The sequence below is a fragment of the Xenopus laevis genome, chromosome 5S, assembly GCF_017654675.1.
Source record: "Xenopus laevis strain J_2021 chromosome 5S, Xenopus_laevis_v10.1, whole genome shotgun sequence".
In the NCBI taxonomy this organism is placed as follows: Eukaryota; Metazoa; Chordata; class Amphibia; order Anura; family Pipidae; genus Xenopus; species Xenopus laevis.
The window spans coordinates 78,714,974-78,732,641 of NC_054380.1; the positions used below are offsets into that span (position 1 = coordinate 78,714,974).

The 17,668-nt window shown below is 40.0% G+C and overlaps 1 protein-coding gene across 3 annotated transcripts in view; it reads right to left on the reverse strand.

The window, feature by feature from the left end:
* The window catches only part of kcnq5.S (potassium channel, voltage gated KQT-like subfamily Q, member 5 S homeolog), a 263,575-nt gene extending 254,218 nt beyond the window's left edge, over window positions 1-9,357 (reverse strand). For all 3 annotated transcript variants that reach the window (XM_018265498.2, XM_041564678.1, XM_041564679.1), the window contains exon 1: window positions 8,270-9,357. In XM_018265498.2, the coding sequence (XP_018120987.2) occupies window positions 8,270-8,661 (392 nt within the window). In that variant the 5' untranslated portion in view covers window positions 8,662-9,357. The remainder of the gene's footprint in view (window positions 1-8,269) is intronic.
* Between the last annotated feature and the right edge of the window lie 8,311 nt (window positions 9,358-17,668).

Genomic DNA, 17,668 nt, shown 5'->3' on the forward strand with positions numbered 1-17,668 from the left:
AGAGTGCGCTGGGCCCTCCTGCAAAAAAATCTTCAGAGGGGCCCAGCACACTCTGATCCCCATCTTCCCATCCACTTCCACCCCACAGTCCGAGCCCTCCTGCGACTGCAGGGTCTGCTTCCTCTATACTTACACCACTGAGAGTAACCTACAATTCAGTGACTCATAAACTACAAAACAGTGTTTATTTCACATATTCTATGATTACATCAGTTCAATGCTAATTAAAACATCAATGTGACACTTTATGGATGAATAGTTTTGTTTACTTCTTATCATTAAAATGTCATTTTATTTATTGTGATTCACTTAAATGGTTTAGATTCTGAGACAAAATTTATGAAAATTACGAATGGTATTTGCATTCTACACGCAGGCAGCATTTGAAGCAATGTTTTAATTTCATTGTAGATCGCGAGAACGAGCATACATGTAAAAAAAGGTTATGGCTAGCATATTGGAATAGCAAATTGGTAATATACAGAGGAATTCTGCAGTTTAAGCCTTAAACCCCTAAGAAAAAAAGAAAGGAATCTAGAGCATACACACGCAAAATGCTGGGAGTGGAGCTCAAACACATAAGCACAGATTATCTCAAAAATCACTATACTAATCAGGGCTGGATTTACATGGTGGGCGCCCCTAGGCCCACTGCCGTTCGTCGCCCCTGTCCCCTCTTCTTTATTTGTGCAAATTTTCATCATCTGTACTGGAGCAATGGGGATTGGCACACAGGAAATTAAAAAACTGATTGTATCTCCAGCGCATATCCAATGTTTTTCAACCAATGTGGGTGTGGTTGGGTGGCATGCCTCCCCCCTAAAATCCTGCAACCCTAGGCCCGGGCCTAGGTGGCCTTTCCACAAATACAGGTCTGATACTAATAACAATTATTATATGCAATAAATGAAAACAGAATCAGGACAGCATAGAGAATAGTGACAGGGACGCTGCAAGGTCCTTGCCAAAATTTTGATCTGAGGCGAGGAAGCAAACTGATAGCTTGTAACTTAACATATACATTTTTGTAACTTACATACCTTGTGCAAAGACTTATGTGAATTAGAAGGATACTTGGATGACTTGCAGTGTATATTGTGATTTATTTACTAAATATATGACCTACCTCCTACAGAAACATCACAGCAGTAAACTGACTACTCATTTGGCCCTACAGCAAAATAATTGGTTCCCATAAACAAGACATTTTCCATAAACATTTATTTCAGCTGGCTGCTTACTAGTCAAAGCCCCCTTGGCTGCCTAGGGTTTCAGGGCCCTCTGCATTTGCAGGGTTTGTTTCCTTAACAATTACACTCCTTTTTCACAAAAATAGGTAGTGAGGTTGTATGATAATAACTGTGGTTGGAAAAAAATGTTTGTGTAGTGCATACAAGATAAATGATTTTAGTACTACACACTTGTGTTCATGGAGGGGCATGTGGTAGTTAACATTTAGAGCGCCCCAAGATTTCTTGTCCTAAATAAGGAAATATACTACTGTATTCAGCATGAGCCAGAATAACAGTACTGAAAATTAGTTATAGATATTTTTATCTGGTTTCATCTGGTAAAACCGTTAAATTCCTTATTATCTACACTCATACTGTATATAACTTACAAATGGAACATTGTTTTGTTTTACTCTTACTATACTAACCTTTCCTCCCTCTGGAATCACAGGAATGAGCTCAGTAAAACTAGACTCTCCCAGAGATGCCTACCCAGATCTAAAAAACAGATCTTAGCCATGGTTGTTCTGTCCCCAGAAACACCCAGATCATAACTCTGTTTCACCAATCAAACTCCTCACACTAACTTCTAAGTATTTTGGGTTCCATTTCTATTATTTTGAAAGAAGTTGATTACCTGTCTTCTACAATTGCTTTGAATAGCCAATGCGATGGGATTACATATAAAAATAAAATGAAATGAATTCAGCTGTATAATTCTGTACTAGATTACAAAAATAACAGGTATTTTTAATGAAAGCCATTGGCGTAAACCATTTTCAACACATCATTTATATGCTGAACCAATTGGTTCTAACATTCAGGCTGATCCTTCAATAAATGGGAAAAATGAAGGATGGGGGTAGTGAAACTGCAACTCCCATAGACTACTGTGCTTAAAAGTAAAATAAGGACGCCAGGGGGTTCTTGCAATATAACAACAGTTTATTTGTCCAAGACAAATGATCCACAGGGAGTTAATACTCACAATCCATAGAGGCAAAGCAATACAGATGTTAATATGCCAGGATAGTCAGGCAGAGACAGCAAGATGTCACACCATGTGGAAGAAATAGGTTAGTTGTAGGTACACCTCTAGGATGAAATACCCAGGTGTGGTCTGGATCCTATGCAATGGAATAATCAGGAAGATTGTTCCCTATTCAGCTGCAGTCCCTTCACTATAGGCAGAGATTCAAAGCCTAGGGGAGAACTACTCCCTACTACAATCCTTGTAGGAGCACAAGCTGCTCATGCTATTTAATCTATCCCACTCTTAAACTATTAAAGAATTAACCTGTCTCTAAATGGCCTCATTCACTGGGTCCCCGAATTATCACTATAGGTACTGGTCCCTCTAGGGCTGAACAGCTTACTAGGTCTTGGGGTACCCAGACTCCCGAGAACAGATGCAGCTGAATCAGCAAACAGAAGCCAAAGAGGAAGATCCACCCCTAGTCAGACACTATGTTACAGTGTGGCAGGAAGTGATCATAAGGCCTGTAGGCCAAAACTGAAATATGTAAATAAAGTAACTAGATATATAGGAAGTGTAGGGATTTAGAGCCACCAGGACTTAGTAAACCTATGTCCTACATATATATTACCCATTTCTAAACACTGTGCTGCCATCTTACTCTCAGCAGAGGCAAAATCCTTTGGCAGGACTCCCTTAGCAAACTCTCCATACCTTATGGTGATGGTTATGGTGTGTCCCTGCCTTCTATGTAGCAAAGCTCCTACTGATTTACTGAAGTGTGCCAGTGTACAAACTGGTATTCCCGGAGATACATCATACTAAGCCAAAAATGGCAACTGGAAAAATACCTTAATTTTAATACAAACATTTTATCAGCACTCTGGCTGCTGTACAAAAGCAAAACTATTTTTTCTGAGTTAAAATAACCAATATAAACAGATATTACCCAATCTTTATTGAGTAATTTTCCCTTTTTCCCTTAAATGTAAGGGCATAACTCGTACTCACAAAAGATTCATATTCTGCATATTTGCATTCATACATGAATGGAAGCTGTCAGAACAATTCACTTCAATAACAGGATTCCCCCCAGACTGCAACAGCTCTAGGGTGTTGTTCTATTTCCCATCTATGGAGAAAGTAACATATGATAGGAGCAGTGTGGATGGCCACTCCAGCTCATTGGCAGAAAAGAAAAACAAGTATTTTTCTAAGTGTTTTTCTAGGATTTTCTAACACTTTCACCTGTGTACAATTTGATACCAGTACACAGAGCCGGGCCAAGTCACGTTGGTACTCTGTTCACCTGCCTGTTTTCTGTCTAAGACCAATCCTTAATGCTTTACCTTATATTCTCAAAACTAAAACATGCATATGTTAGGAGCTATGCAATCTGTAACGCTGAGAAGATAGTGGAGGTATGTGAACATTGTACTGCAAATACAGTATATAGGTGGGGGTGCCACTCTACACACAGGGGTATATAGTAATTGAATTTCTTTCCACGAATCTCGACATTTTTTTGGTTTTCCTATATTTTTTTAAAAGCTCTACAAATTTGAGATTTATTAAATGAAAAAACCTTGAAAACATTTAATACAAAAATTCGCCATATAAAAAAAGTTGTTGCGGTTGTATAGAAATCAATGGGAGCTGCGCTGGGACCATTTTAACTAATTTCAGGTTTTCTGATTTTTTTTCACTAGTAATTGTGCGAAGGAATTACATTTTTAGAGCTTTTAGAGGTATTCATATATTCATATATACATATATATACTCTTCTTGCCTACGACAACACAAATTCACATTATGACAGCTCTGCATATTGAAATCATGCCGAAATGTTTGAATAGCAGTAAAACCAATAAAGAACTTTGCTTCATCCTTCTGGGACATACCTCCCAAGTCCCAATATCTGAATATAAAAAGGGTTATTTAGGCCAAACCTCTTATCCACCAGAGACTCCGCCTACTTTCCAGTAAGTCCACCTTTAATGGGACCATTGTGATTTATTATATCAGAACAGACAGTACATGTGAGAAATGCTTAGAAACACCCAGATATGATTATGATATGGATATTGCAGTGATTTAACTAAATTATTAGTTTAGTCAAGTGTAGCGCTATAGTAAATCTATAGGCTTCATCCCTATACTGTGCTCCAGATGAGACCTTAATTATTCAGGGGTAAGCCCTCGCAAACGGTATGGAGGCAGGGTGTAGTAAAACTGTAACTTGTAGCAGGGTACAATAATTGGGTGCTAGTGGTTCTTGTAACTTAACCAAAATAATATGTTACAGTAAATGCAAATTCAGCAGTAGGGAAATAAGAAGAGCTAAAGGCCTCCACCTTTGCTACAAGCAAATACTGCAGGTCCTTTTAAGCCTCCTGACTTGTTACAAAGACTCTACAAAGCAGAGCCCTGGCCAAGCACTATATACATTTATGGCAGTAGGTAGATCACAAACTGGTAAACACTGCAGCTACTTAGAAGCTCAACTACATTCTTCTGAGAGACAAAGGCTAGAATTGAACAAAATGTGAAAGGGCTATACTACAAAAAACCTTGCTGGCCTCAGATCTGAAATGCCTGTGCTGTAAATATATCTCATGCTTTTAAAGCTTTATGAGTGAGGGTCCTTTGATCTTACCATGCTATAATGGCAAATGTCAAAAGAGAACCTGAAACAGAATTTATAGCATCACAACAAAACAACAGGTATGGAACAACAGGTATGGTTTTCCTCTTCTTCCTGTAATATGGATCCCTGGTTTTTATATCATTTATTCATTTAGTCATCATTTAAGCATAAAATAAACCCATAGCTGTACTTTTATGCCCACTTGGTAGATTCTGCAGTTCATAGTATTTAAATATTTAAAACCAGACACATCCAATTTACATCATCCAGAGCTAATTAGCAATTCGTTTTGATGCATGTTGCGGTCTGTATTTTGTGTAGCCAGGCCGTAAGCTGCATCTATGCTAATTGATAATTAGCCATTCGACATGTGGATTTTTTGTGCGTCTGTTTTTTTAAGGGGGGGAAGTGGCAACATGATGCCATATGACAACCCACGAGTTTGAGTATCAAAATCCAGTTTGCAAGTAAATAGATGGCTAATTAGCAATTAATCAAGGATGTCTACAGCAATGGGCACTGTCTGCAGTCATGCAGTATGCATCAATATAGATGCTATATAAAGTCAGTGTACAGATGAAAATAAACAGTAGTAAATATAACTCATAGCTAGCAATCTCATTAGTCTTATAGTAATTCACCATTCTATTTTAATTGCTTTTTTACTCACAAATCAGCATTCCCCCCCCCCAGAATTCCAACGTATGCTAAATTGCTGCAACTACTGCAACTACCAGCCCTGATGCCACGCCCCCCCCCCCGCTCAAAACATCAGCATCGGAGCAGGTCAAAGGTGGGCCACTGCACTACTGCAATATCGCTCTCTGCACTAGTGGAGCCGGATTTCAGGCTTATTAACACCCCTTGTAACTGGCCGGAAGCAATGCTATTACCTTGCCTCATGGCAGGAATAGTCTATTTATCTTGTTGAATGAAAATGCAGCACAGAGCGTTCCTTTTCGACAGTCATGTCAAGCTAGAAGACTAATTTTTCATTTCAATTACATCAGATTTAAATTTCAGTAACATTATTTTTAGATGTGTAACTACATCCTGCTTGGAGGGTGAGTTATGTCAATGCACAGGCATCCAAATAGGAGGCAAATAAACAAGCACAGCCTCCTGACAACTGAATTGTATTTGGGCAGATTCTAAAATATGGTAGCAAAACAATGAGCCAACCGGGCAAGATGATCAGATAATAAATAAGCAAGGGGGCACAATTATCAAATAATAAATAGGCAAGGGGCAAAATTATCAGATCTTAACTTGTGTTTTGGAGGCCAAATTGGGCAAAGATCTGAACAATCACATCTAATGCTAATGCTAATTTCTGTGCATGTGGAACCCCAGAATCCCTCTGCTAGGATGGGACACAACTTGACAACTACAATATAACAGTTTTGTGAATTTAATCTCATTTTCTCTGCCCTAAAGTAAGATTTTAGTCAGGGTCCTGTCGGGACACTGGGAAAAAAAATGTGGCGTGCCCCAGCCCTTGTGAGACCCAGACCAGCTCCCCAGTGTCCCTACTGAAAACTATGAGTGGTTGCTGCACTCCCCCTGACCTCCCCCTAATTGTGGCCACAAAAGGACAGCAGTAAAAAAAGTAAGCAGGGTGGGGGAGGGTTGCAGCCTCTGGATGAGTCAAAATTGGAACGAGGTCCCCTAAGGGAGTGTGGGGACTCTGAGTTGGAAGCCCCAGTGGGAAACCCGAACCCCTCTCCCCCCAATTCGACCATGTGTTTAGTACCATCTGTGAATCATGCCAATCTCTGACACGTTAAAATTCCCATTTTGTGTAAAATACCAAAACAGGCATTAAGACAATTTCTGGCGTGCACAAACCTTTTACTTCACTTTAACTCTAATTTCAGGGTAACCCAACCTTTGTGGATGCCCCCTATTATTTTCTTTCTGTATTAGAACAATATAAAGTCCCGTATGGCCTTTTAATATGAGACCTAGGGATCAGCCTAATGCTGCAGTCATTCTGTACTCTCCTGCACACAGCGCAAGGCATTTCTCAGCTAAGTTTAGGCCAGCTGATCACATTTTTGTAATGGGAATTTCCTATCATACATAAAAAGCTTGCTGACTTGGATTCAATAGGATATTAAACGTTCTTCAGCTTCCAATTCAATTGCTCCTGCAGTAAGTACGGGTGATGGATGGAGCAGTAAGCTCCTCTCACAGAAATTGCTGTACAAGGCAGAGACCTGTTGATCACTGACGACATGTTCTACAGCTGAACTCTGCAGAGGGGTTGGCTTTGCATGACATCCACGTAATGAGGATTTATTCCTGATAAAATTGTTTCAACAATTGTTCCAGGGCTACGCTATAGATATAAGCATGAGGGTGTTCAATGGTTGTCTTGCAGATTGTACCAGAAAGATGCAGAAGAGAGAAATAGGTGTGTCTAGGTTCTACTCAACTAGTTTACTACTGATGAATCCTCACATACATAACTCCCAGCACCTCTAACCATTTTCTCATGCAGGTGGGATATAGGACTAGGAAAATCAATAAAAGCTAAAGGATGTATATATATGTATATATATATATATATATATATATATATATATATATATATATATATATATATATATATATATATATATATATATATATATACATTACATAGATATATTACAAGCTGAATGGTTAGAAATCCCACTGAACATTGCTAATAAAGTGCTGAAAATGCAGGAGCACTTCTTGGCTAATGAAACTATGAAGCAAAATTTCTTTCTTTAAGAAGATAAAAATGTTGCTTGGAGCCAAATCCTGCCCTCAACAATCCAGAAAGTACAGTTAAAATAAAGTGATGAGATAGCTGCACTTTCACTATGAGGTGCCAGGGGCTGGGTGGCATTGTGTGACTGGTGGCGCTCAGCCCAACAGCAGTTTGAGGTTTTCGCTTTTCTCTCTCTATCTTTTTACTGCCTGAGCATCACACATGTGTAACCCGCCCAATTACTACTATAAGATCCTGCTGACTTAAAGCCTGGCAGAGCCCCCTGGCGCAGCAGCAGTAGGAAGCAGGGTGCTACTTATAAGGCATGGGGATGTGCAGAATGGAATGGGCACCCATCAGCATCACATGCTACAGTGGAGGGGGACTGTCTGCGCATTTGTATGTCACATGGGCATATTATACACATGGCATGTAAACACTGCTTAAAGGTCACAGCTAACATCACCGTTTCTTGAAGATGTGTCTATTCTGCATCAAACTGATTAGTGGCCATGTAATAAAGACATGTCTTACTTGGTCTTTGCTGGCAGCCCAGGTACAGGTGTAGAGCAGCAGCAACAGGTAGTTAGAGAGAGTGGGCATGAGGCCGTGTATAATATATATATATACTCTATAAGCAGCCATAGAATAGAAATAAAGCGGTTTTTACTCACACGAAGACGTGGTAGACGAATCCCCAGGCTCGGGGTCTCTCCAGCACGTTGTACAGATAGTTTTGCAGTTTCCGGTACTTGACGTTCCTCCGGCAGCTCTGGCTGCTGTTATAAGAGAGCGGCTTCCCCAGAAGACTCATGCGGGCGCCCTGCTTCCCTCTGCGACTGTCGTGCAAGACACCTACCGCTCCTCCTCGGGCGGCATGATCCCCGGTGCCCAGCAATAGCAATCCGTCCCCCCGGTTAGAGTTAAGCAGCACCCTGCTCCCCCGACCCGACTCCACATCCTTCATACCGTAGTATCGTTCTCTGCCTCTCCCTCCGGCGCCGCTCTTCATCCAGAGGCCAGAGCCCCCCTCGTCTCCGGCTCCAACTCCGTGCTTGCGGGGCATGGCATCCCCAGAGAAGGCTGTGCTGGGGGCATACACCGGGCAGGGTGGCAGTGCCTTGCGCTCGGGGTCAGGACGAGCTACACGCGATTAAGGGGATGGAGCCGGGGACACAGCAGTGCAATGAGCAGCGGGAACCGACATGTGGAGGAGCAAATGTTGCCTTTCTCAGAAGCAGAGCGGCCAGATCGTCCTGCCTAGTGCGCGACTTGGTTTCCTGTGCGATGTCTTACTACAAGTCACACGTGTGACTTCACTTATTACTTGAATCTGGCTCCCCTGCAAGCTACACTTCCTCCCCCTTTCCTTTTTTAGCCAACCGATTCTCACTTAGCGCCTTTCTCTGAGAAGCCGCCGGCCACATCCACTAGATCGTCCGAGCAGGTGCTGATCCCGAGCGCAGAAATGCACGGCCGTATACAAGACAAGCCACACTGGGACCAAGCTCCTCTCTGCAACACTTGCAATTCATTCAGCGAGTCCGGATCCCAAGCGCAGAGTTCAGCACAAGGGCTGAGGGGAACGGCGCTCACTGGTGAACTGAGATCTCGGCGCAGAGACAGCGCCACATCCCACAGGCTCAGCAATGAGATTATTACTCAGGGCTCCGGCTGTCACAGAACAAAAGCCATTTGTAGATCCAGTAGCAGCAGCAGCCGGGGCAGGACGTGTAGCCGAGAGTAGGTGGAGCGTTATTCACTCGCAACCTGTCACCAGCTGCAGCCGCTACTAACTTTTCCCAATAAGGTTGCTGCTGCTGCTGCTGCTGCTGCTGCTGCTACTACTTTGCGATTCCCAGTCAGTGTTTGCCGCTTACTTGCTGTCCCGCTGCTGACACGGAGGCTGCTGTGGGAGTGGGTAAAAGGGGTTGTGCCGGGGAGAATCTTATAACGCGGGTGCGGAGCGAGTAGAAGGAGGAGAGGCAGCTGGTTGCATTCCTGTTCAGCAAGGCGGCAGCGCTTGTCGTTCTCCTTCCACTGGCTGCTCTCTGCCATTCCTCCCATTGGCCACTTACATTGTTTCATGCTGCCAGTGCACATGTCTGGGTGCGACTTGCAAGTCACAGGTGCAACCATTATTCCTGGGGGTGGACATTTTACATCCCCTAACCCCAAACCTATACTTTTTTTTTTTTTTATAAGAAAAGGGACCCTGTCTGCCGTTGATTCGTCTGATATACACATTAAGCTGATCTATTTTTTTTTTAAATCCTCTAAATAGATCATGTATTGTTTTTGGCTGTGTTCAGATGTCTGCAGTGTAATGTTAATATCAATTCTATGGTGTAATATCAGCAGCTTAACTCTTGATGTATTTCTAGTCTGATTCACAAGAAGAGGAGTGTATGGTTTATATAGCACAGTGCTGCCTTATCTCTTTACTTGATTACATTGCTACCCATGCACTGTTCCCAAAGTGTCACACTGATAGGGATTAAAATCATGACCCCAGTTGTACAGGGCAAATATTCTAAATATGACTCCACTTTGCTGTCCATACAACACATTTACTATTCTCTGAGTATGTTAATGCCCATTCATCCCTTAGGTATTAGTATGGATAGATTTGCAATTAAGGAAAGCTGCCAATAGATGCTAGATGCTTGAATTTATATATTTACTTGCATCATCATCTGTGTGTCATTTAATGGAACAGTCTGTAAGTGAATACATATTTTTGGATCCTCCTGGACCCCAGGAAATCATAGGTGCCGGCATTCATTGCTCATGCAGCTTTAGAGGAATGACTGAGACATTCTACAAAGGTTTACGTTTTGGCTGTGCATCTGAACATCACAAAGGTACAGTAGTTCCAACATGGCACTGGTATTGTTGTAATAGACTTTTGCCATTAAGATACCCACAATACATTGGTCAGACCCTCTCCAGACTAATTAGGTTCTCGTGGCGGTGGGGGCTGTTGGGTAACATGTTTTCAATAAACATTGCCAATTTAATTCAGCCAATATCTTATATGTATTTCTAAATCTTTATTAATTTTTTCTTTTGCCAATATAGGGGGTGATGCACTTATCATTACACAAAAATATTCCTGCATGTAGCCAATAGCACAATGCCAGTACAGGTATTGGATCAGTTATCCAGAAACCTGTTATCGAGAAATCTCCAAATTACAGAAAGGCAGACTCCCATAGAATCTATTTTATCCAAATAATCAATGTTTTTTTTTTAAAGGATTTCCCTTTTTTCTGTAATAATAAAACAGTACCTTGTACTTGATCCAAACGCTAAGATATAATTAATCCTTAGTAGAAGCAAAGCCAGCCTATTTGGGTTATTTAATGTGTATATGATTTCCTAACAGATGTAAGATGTGAAGATTCAAAGCATTCTGGATCACAGGTCCCATACCTGCAATTGACAAAGCTCTAATCTGTAGCATTCGATGCTAGAGCTGGTATTCAGCTGTCTATGCACATAGAAATAGAACACTCTATTTATCTAAAGAACACTACATAGTTCCAACAGGTTTACAAACCCCTCGTTCTCCAGCCCTTAAAGGGGTGGTTCACCTTTAATTAAACTTTTGGTATGTTTTAGAAAGTTCTATTCCTAGTAACTTTGCAATCTGCCTTCATTATTCATTTTTTAATAATTATTTGCCTTCCTCTTCTACATCAGGTCCCAAATGGGGGGGTCACTGACCCGGCAGCCAAAAAACGATTTCTCTGTAAGTTTACAATTTATTTTTATTCATTTACTTTCTTTTAGTTCCCTCTCCTATTTATATTTCAGTTTCTCTTTCAAACCACTGCCTGGTTGCTAAGGGATATAAGAGTATAGCAAAAAATGAAAACCAATTGCAAATTGTCTCAGAAGGTTCATGTTTCAAAAATGATTTCTTCATTCTTTATCACAAAAAGAAATGCAAATGCATTCTATATTGACAGTATGCATGCTTGGCGCCTAAGCTCACATATACCAACAAAATGACTACTTTTTACTAATTGCCAATTTTAGATGTTATGATGTTAAACGTACACAATGTCCATTCAGCTTATTCCAGTGTACAGTTTATAAATGCTCAGAATCACATGTGTGTTCATAGACACTCTTATATTTGGTTAAAACACAAGAGCAGCAGGTGCAGTCTGTGTAACTAAACTGACCTTATCCTATTCTCAGGAAATGCCCACAGAGATGGGTCACATCAATTGCTGGGAGAGATCACAGTAACTCTCTGCTCTAAATTTCTCTTCCGGAAGCACTATTTTCTCTCTTCTTAGAAGGCTTTGCATTCCCATAGATCAGCTCAAGACACAAACTTTAAAACTGTAAAAAAAAAATCTTAACAGATTTACTCTGTTCTAAATTCGATTTTTACCTTGTCTATAACCAAGTACGTGTCGATAGAATGAAATTCCTGCTGTTTGATAAAGATAACAATGTGTTGCATTCTCATTCATCCAGGTCATAGTATATCTGTAAAAATAAGTCAAATCAACTGGACTTGCTGTGTTTTTCTTGAAGTCGTTTCACCAGTCATCCAACTGGCTTTCTTAATTCAGAATGACTTGTAAACAAGATCTTTTGGGAATAAATACCGTGGACTGTTGCTCAATCAGTTTATCATAATCAGCAAGGATGTCATGAAGTTAGGTGTTGATTGTATTAGCATGATTGGAGCTTTGAAACCTTGGTCATTAAACCTTTCACTGAGAGGTGCCAACAGCGTTGTATGTGGCAGACAATAGATGTTGCACCCCCCGCCTCTATTCAAACTTGGTTCTTCAGTTTTTACAAATATGGCTTCATTAACACCTCTTTTGAACCAGTCGCTCTCCCGGTCTAGAATCTGGACAATAACGATAGATAATGAATTCAGAATTAAGGCTTCTTTCTTTGAATCAGAAATATCTTTCGTTTGCTGTTGTCAGTGAACAGTATAGCCAGGATGGTGCCTCGTCTTCCTTAACAAGCAGTGCTGTCCAGCTTCTGAGAACTAGCTGACCATAACAAACTTATCTCTGTTTCACTGTGGTTGACATCATCAGTGATTCAAATGGATTCACCAGTCAGTGTATTGGATTACTGTGAAATGCATGTTTTTTATATAAGGGTTCATGAAGGCATACAGGCCTAATTGTCATGTAGTGTATGTGCCATGCCAAAGTACAAATCTTACAGTACAACGTTCTTACAGTATCTACACACCAAATTCAAATATGGCTATTATCCTGAATCTGTTATTAAAAATCTCCAAAATAATGCCGTTTCCCATAATCAACATTTTTGACTGGTTTGTCCTTTCTCTGTAGGAACGAGACAGTACCTTGTACCTGATTCTTACCATGATATCATTAATCCACGCTAATGGCACATGAATCCTATATGTTTTTTTTTTTTAAAAAAAACAAAATTATTTCTTATGGTAGTCTTAATATATGGTGCTCATTATGGAAAGAAACAAAGGAGTTTATTAACTTTTGAAATGTTATTATTTATTTTTTTAAAGTTTTTTTTTTTTAAATAATTTGCTTTCCTGGACTTTTCAGAGTTTTCTTGAAAATGTTTCACCACCTGTCAGATTGTCTTCTTCAGTTTAAATGAACTGAAGAAGCTGCTTGGATGAGTGGTGAAAACATTGTCAAGAAAACTCACAAAAGCACACTATGGATGTTATTTATCAAAGGTCGAATGTTAGAGTAATGCGAATTTTGTAAAACTCTAATAAATCCTATTTTATTCAAAATTCAAATAGTATGTTATTTATGAAAAAATTAGAATGTCTAAAATTTGATAGAATAGTCCCAAAACCTGAATCTAATTTGAATCAAATTTGAATCAAAGTTTTCCTCTGAAAAAAAAAAACTCAACTTTGCTGAGACAATTTATTTTGATGCTCAACAATTTGTTTTGACACACAAATTTTTTTCTTCTATTTGAGTTTATGGGGCATCATTTTCGTAGCCAAACTTGGCAAAAATTTAACCCATCAGTACTATAAATATCTTCAAATAGTTCAAGGGACATCTGCCATCAGTGTCAGACTGGGACACCAGGGGCCCACCCAAAAACCTTAGACCAGGGGCCCACACAGTATTATTTTTCTTCCTCTCCTCACTCAATCTCTATTCTTCTAGTCTCTATTCTTTACATACTATAAACTATTATTCCATCTATTTAGCTTCATAGAAATAGGGAATCGATAACAAAAGAGGATTCGATGGCGGAGCTCTCCCCACTCCTTCCTCTCTCCCTCGTCCACCGCAGCTATCGCGGGATCTCGGTAACTCTCAACCGAGTACTCCAATACATCCAACCAATTATCCGCTGGCAGCGCAGGTAGACATATCCACGGGAGGCGGTAAGTATAATATCAATATTCGGCTTTATTTAAACATACATTGTGGTATAGCAGCAGTGGGAGTGCGGAAAACTAACGCGTTTGTGCCCCAAACACTGGGTACTTCCTCAGAGTTCCAGTGTTTGGGGCACGAAACGCGTTAGTTTTCCGCACTCCCACTGCTGCTATACCACAATGTATGTTTAAATAAAGCCGAATATTGATATTATACTTACCACCTCCCGTGGATACGTCTACCTGCACTGCCAGCGGATAATTGGTTGGATGTATAGAAATAGGGAATGGCAATGAAATAGGCCAAATGTTTAGCAGCATGAGGGCCCACCGGGAGTTTTCTTGGTATCCCGGTGGGCCAGTCCGACACTGTCTGCCATTGACTTCTACATGAACTCGGCAGGTTTTAGGTGGCAAATATTCAAATTAGAACTGTTTCCATGGTCAAGGTGTGATAAATCTCACATTCAAATTCAAATTCGAGTTGGTGCTTTTAAATGCAAATTTGTGAGTTTTGACCCCAAAAAAATTTCAAAAATATGAATTCAAATTTACCATTCGAACCTCAGTAAATCTGCCCCTGAATTGTACTAGATTCTGTATATGACCTGGAAGAATGAAAATAGTCATTGACATATTTGCCTGCCTCTCCACTAACCTTAGAAGCCAATACAATTGCTCTACAACGAATGAATGCTAATTGTAGCCAATGAATGCAAATTTGTATATATTGGTGCACTGTGTGCTAGCTGCAGTGGATGCAATTTGCGCCTGAACTTGTGATGGAGTTTTATGTAACACAAAGCATTCTGAGTAAAAAAGAAAAATGATTTTTAAATGATTTTGCATGTACCACTTTGCACCCTTATCTTAAAAACCGTAGAACCTATACATAATGGAAACAGATCTGTACCTTTTGCTGCATGCTAAGATTTTATATAAACCTGTATGCAGATAATCTTAAACACTGTTAATTTACTCATGAAATCATTGTTATTTACTGGGTATTGCAGATTAGTTGTCACACAAGCACTTACTGCTGTATAGGATAAATAATTTTAGAGAAACTGCTGGTAGCTCTCTGACTGTTCAATTAAGCCCTGCAAGTCCCCCTGATGACTCTCTGTACCCACAATTAGAATCTGGTTAATGATGTCATTATGTTGTATCTCAAAGAGATTTTTTTTTAACCAAGATGAGATAAAAATAACAGAACAAGACAAATACGACGAGAACTACTTGCTTAAGAGAGACTAGAAAAGTTATGAGGGTGTCTGTTAGGTAGCAATGCAAGTAAGCTTTATTATTTTAGGCTTATTTAGCTCTTTGCATAAAAATAATTTTCTAATATATGCACACTTTAACTGCACTGTTGTTCTTTTTACATCCTTACTCTCTCTGCTTTCTAATGAAATGCACTCTCTCAGGAACCACATGATCTCAAAGTGAAACAAAATACACTTCTGCGGAAATGCTGAGGAGGTTACTGTGTGCCACATTAAATAAAGTCATGAGGGATTCCACTGTAATAGGCTACTGCTTCTTCTGCAGACATCTCACTGGAATATGTAGTGATCTTTGGGTTATTTGTTTTTTTTTAAAACAATGAAAATCTGAATGCATGCTGCCCAATTTGTTTTATTGTGACCCCACCCCCCAAAAAAAATCACATTGCTTTGCATCATATTTTGTGCTTTGCTTATTCATCTAACATGACAAACAACAGAGTGTAGTTAGTGTTTCAGAAAGCTTGCACCTGCTACAGGCATATTAATGCAGCTAGGCTTAGCGAAGCAGTGTGGGTGACACATTGGGGCTCATTTACTGAGTACAGTGTAGAGTTAAAAGGGCACATAACAGGCACAATCCACCATATAGTTTATACCATTGCACTTTATACCATTCACTGCTCTTTTCAAAATTTCTGCAGTTCTCTGCCCTCCAAAATGGTGCGCAGAGACACATGTCCCCTCCCCCCTATTAATACAGCAGTTTCTGCTTTTCCGCATAGTTATATTCATAAGCGGCAGGGGATGGCATGTGGATGTTAACCCCTCTTCTACTGCCCTACTGTCATTCCAGTCTTGTACTATGTGCAGAACACAGCCATATCCTGGATCTAAACTTTTAAATGAGCACTTGTTTGTGGGGTCAAAGAAAACCCCTGTTATGTCACAGAGAGATTTTCCTCAGCAAGCCATATAATATAAAGATAAGAGAGAATATTTAGATTAAAGCAGCATTTTACCCTTCTGTAGATCTGTCCGTTTGGTGCATAGGCTTTATACACTGGCCAATAAGCTACTGTCTTGTTCTGGAGGGACAGTATTGTCAGTTCTTATTGGCCCATGTATGGTCAGCTTTAATTGCATTTCCATTAGCATAGGTGTTGGATTTTGTTTCTTGTTTGGGTCCAATAACATTCACATCACACAGGACAGGTATCAGGAAGGCACATTATTATTATTATTATTATTATTTTTATTAAAGAATGTAAACAAATCAAATAATGCTTATATATCCTTAGTCTGTAGGGCCTAATTCAGATCCCCCACTTAAGATTGTGTGCTTTAAAGAGTCATGATCCTTGGTCAAGAAGGTCAACTTTGGTCTCACTGAGTTTCCTCTAACTCTACTTTGTGCATCTCTGACTCTGGTTAGAAAGATCATGGTTCAGTCCTACATACTTGAATCCCTCTCAAGCTAGCTGTCTGCACAAAGTCATAAAGTACTGTATTTCCAACTAGAAACTAGTGAGCTGAAAAATCATTCAAAGGCAAGTCAGAATGTTTTGTTGTTTTTTGTGTTCCCCAAGGATATTGACTAAATCCGTAGGCAACTAACTAAATATCACTTTTTCATATTCCTACTGCAAGAGAACCACATATTGTTGCTGTTTAATGTTTCCATTTATGTCTCCTAATCTTTTGTAGCATTAAACAGCATTAAACAGCATAAACTGAAATTGCTGCTGGGCCTGGTATCTTTTATTCATACCACTAGTAGAAGGATTTCAATATTTTGCAATGTCCTAAATGATAGAACATCCTTGCCTTATGTGTTGTATGCTCCAAAAATAGTTAGCAGTGTCGGACTTGCCCACCGGGATACCAGGAAAACTCCCGGTGGGCCCAGGTGTCAGTGGGCCCTCATGCTGCTAAACATTTGGCCTATTTTATGGCCATTACCTATTTATATGAGAACAAAGAGGCCAAACAGATGGAATAATAGATGAAGTATGTAAAGAAAAGAGACTAGGAGAATAGAGGTTGAGTGAGGAGAGGAAGAATAATAGGACTGAGAGTGGTCCCCTGGTCTAAGGTTTTTTGGTGGGCACCTAATCTAAGGCTTTTGGGTGGGCCCCTGGTGTCCCAGTCCGGCACTGGTAGTTAGTTATAGGCTAAGCTCGTGATTAAGTACTTTTGGAGCACAAAACATGTAAGGCAGTAAGGATGTTGCCTAAATAAAGGCTTTTTATTTAAATGAGAGTTTATTTCATTTTAGTTATGGATCAACAGATTTCCACTCCCTTTGCTGATGGTCTGGGGGGGGGGGGCTGGTGAACTTGGACCACACTTCACATTTGGCAAGTTATGGCATTCAGCTTTGTTTAACTGTGGCATAGGTTTAGTTTATATAGATCTCACATAAGTCTTATATAAGTCTTATATCGTATATAAGTCTCACA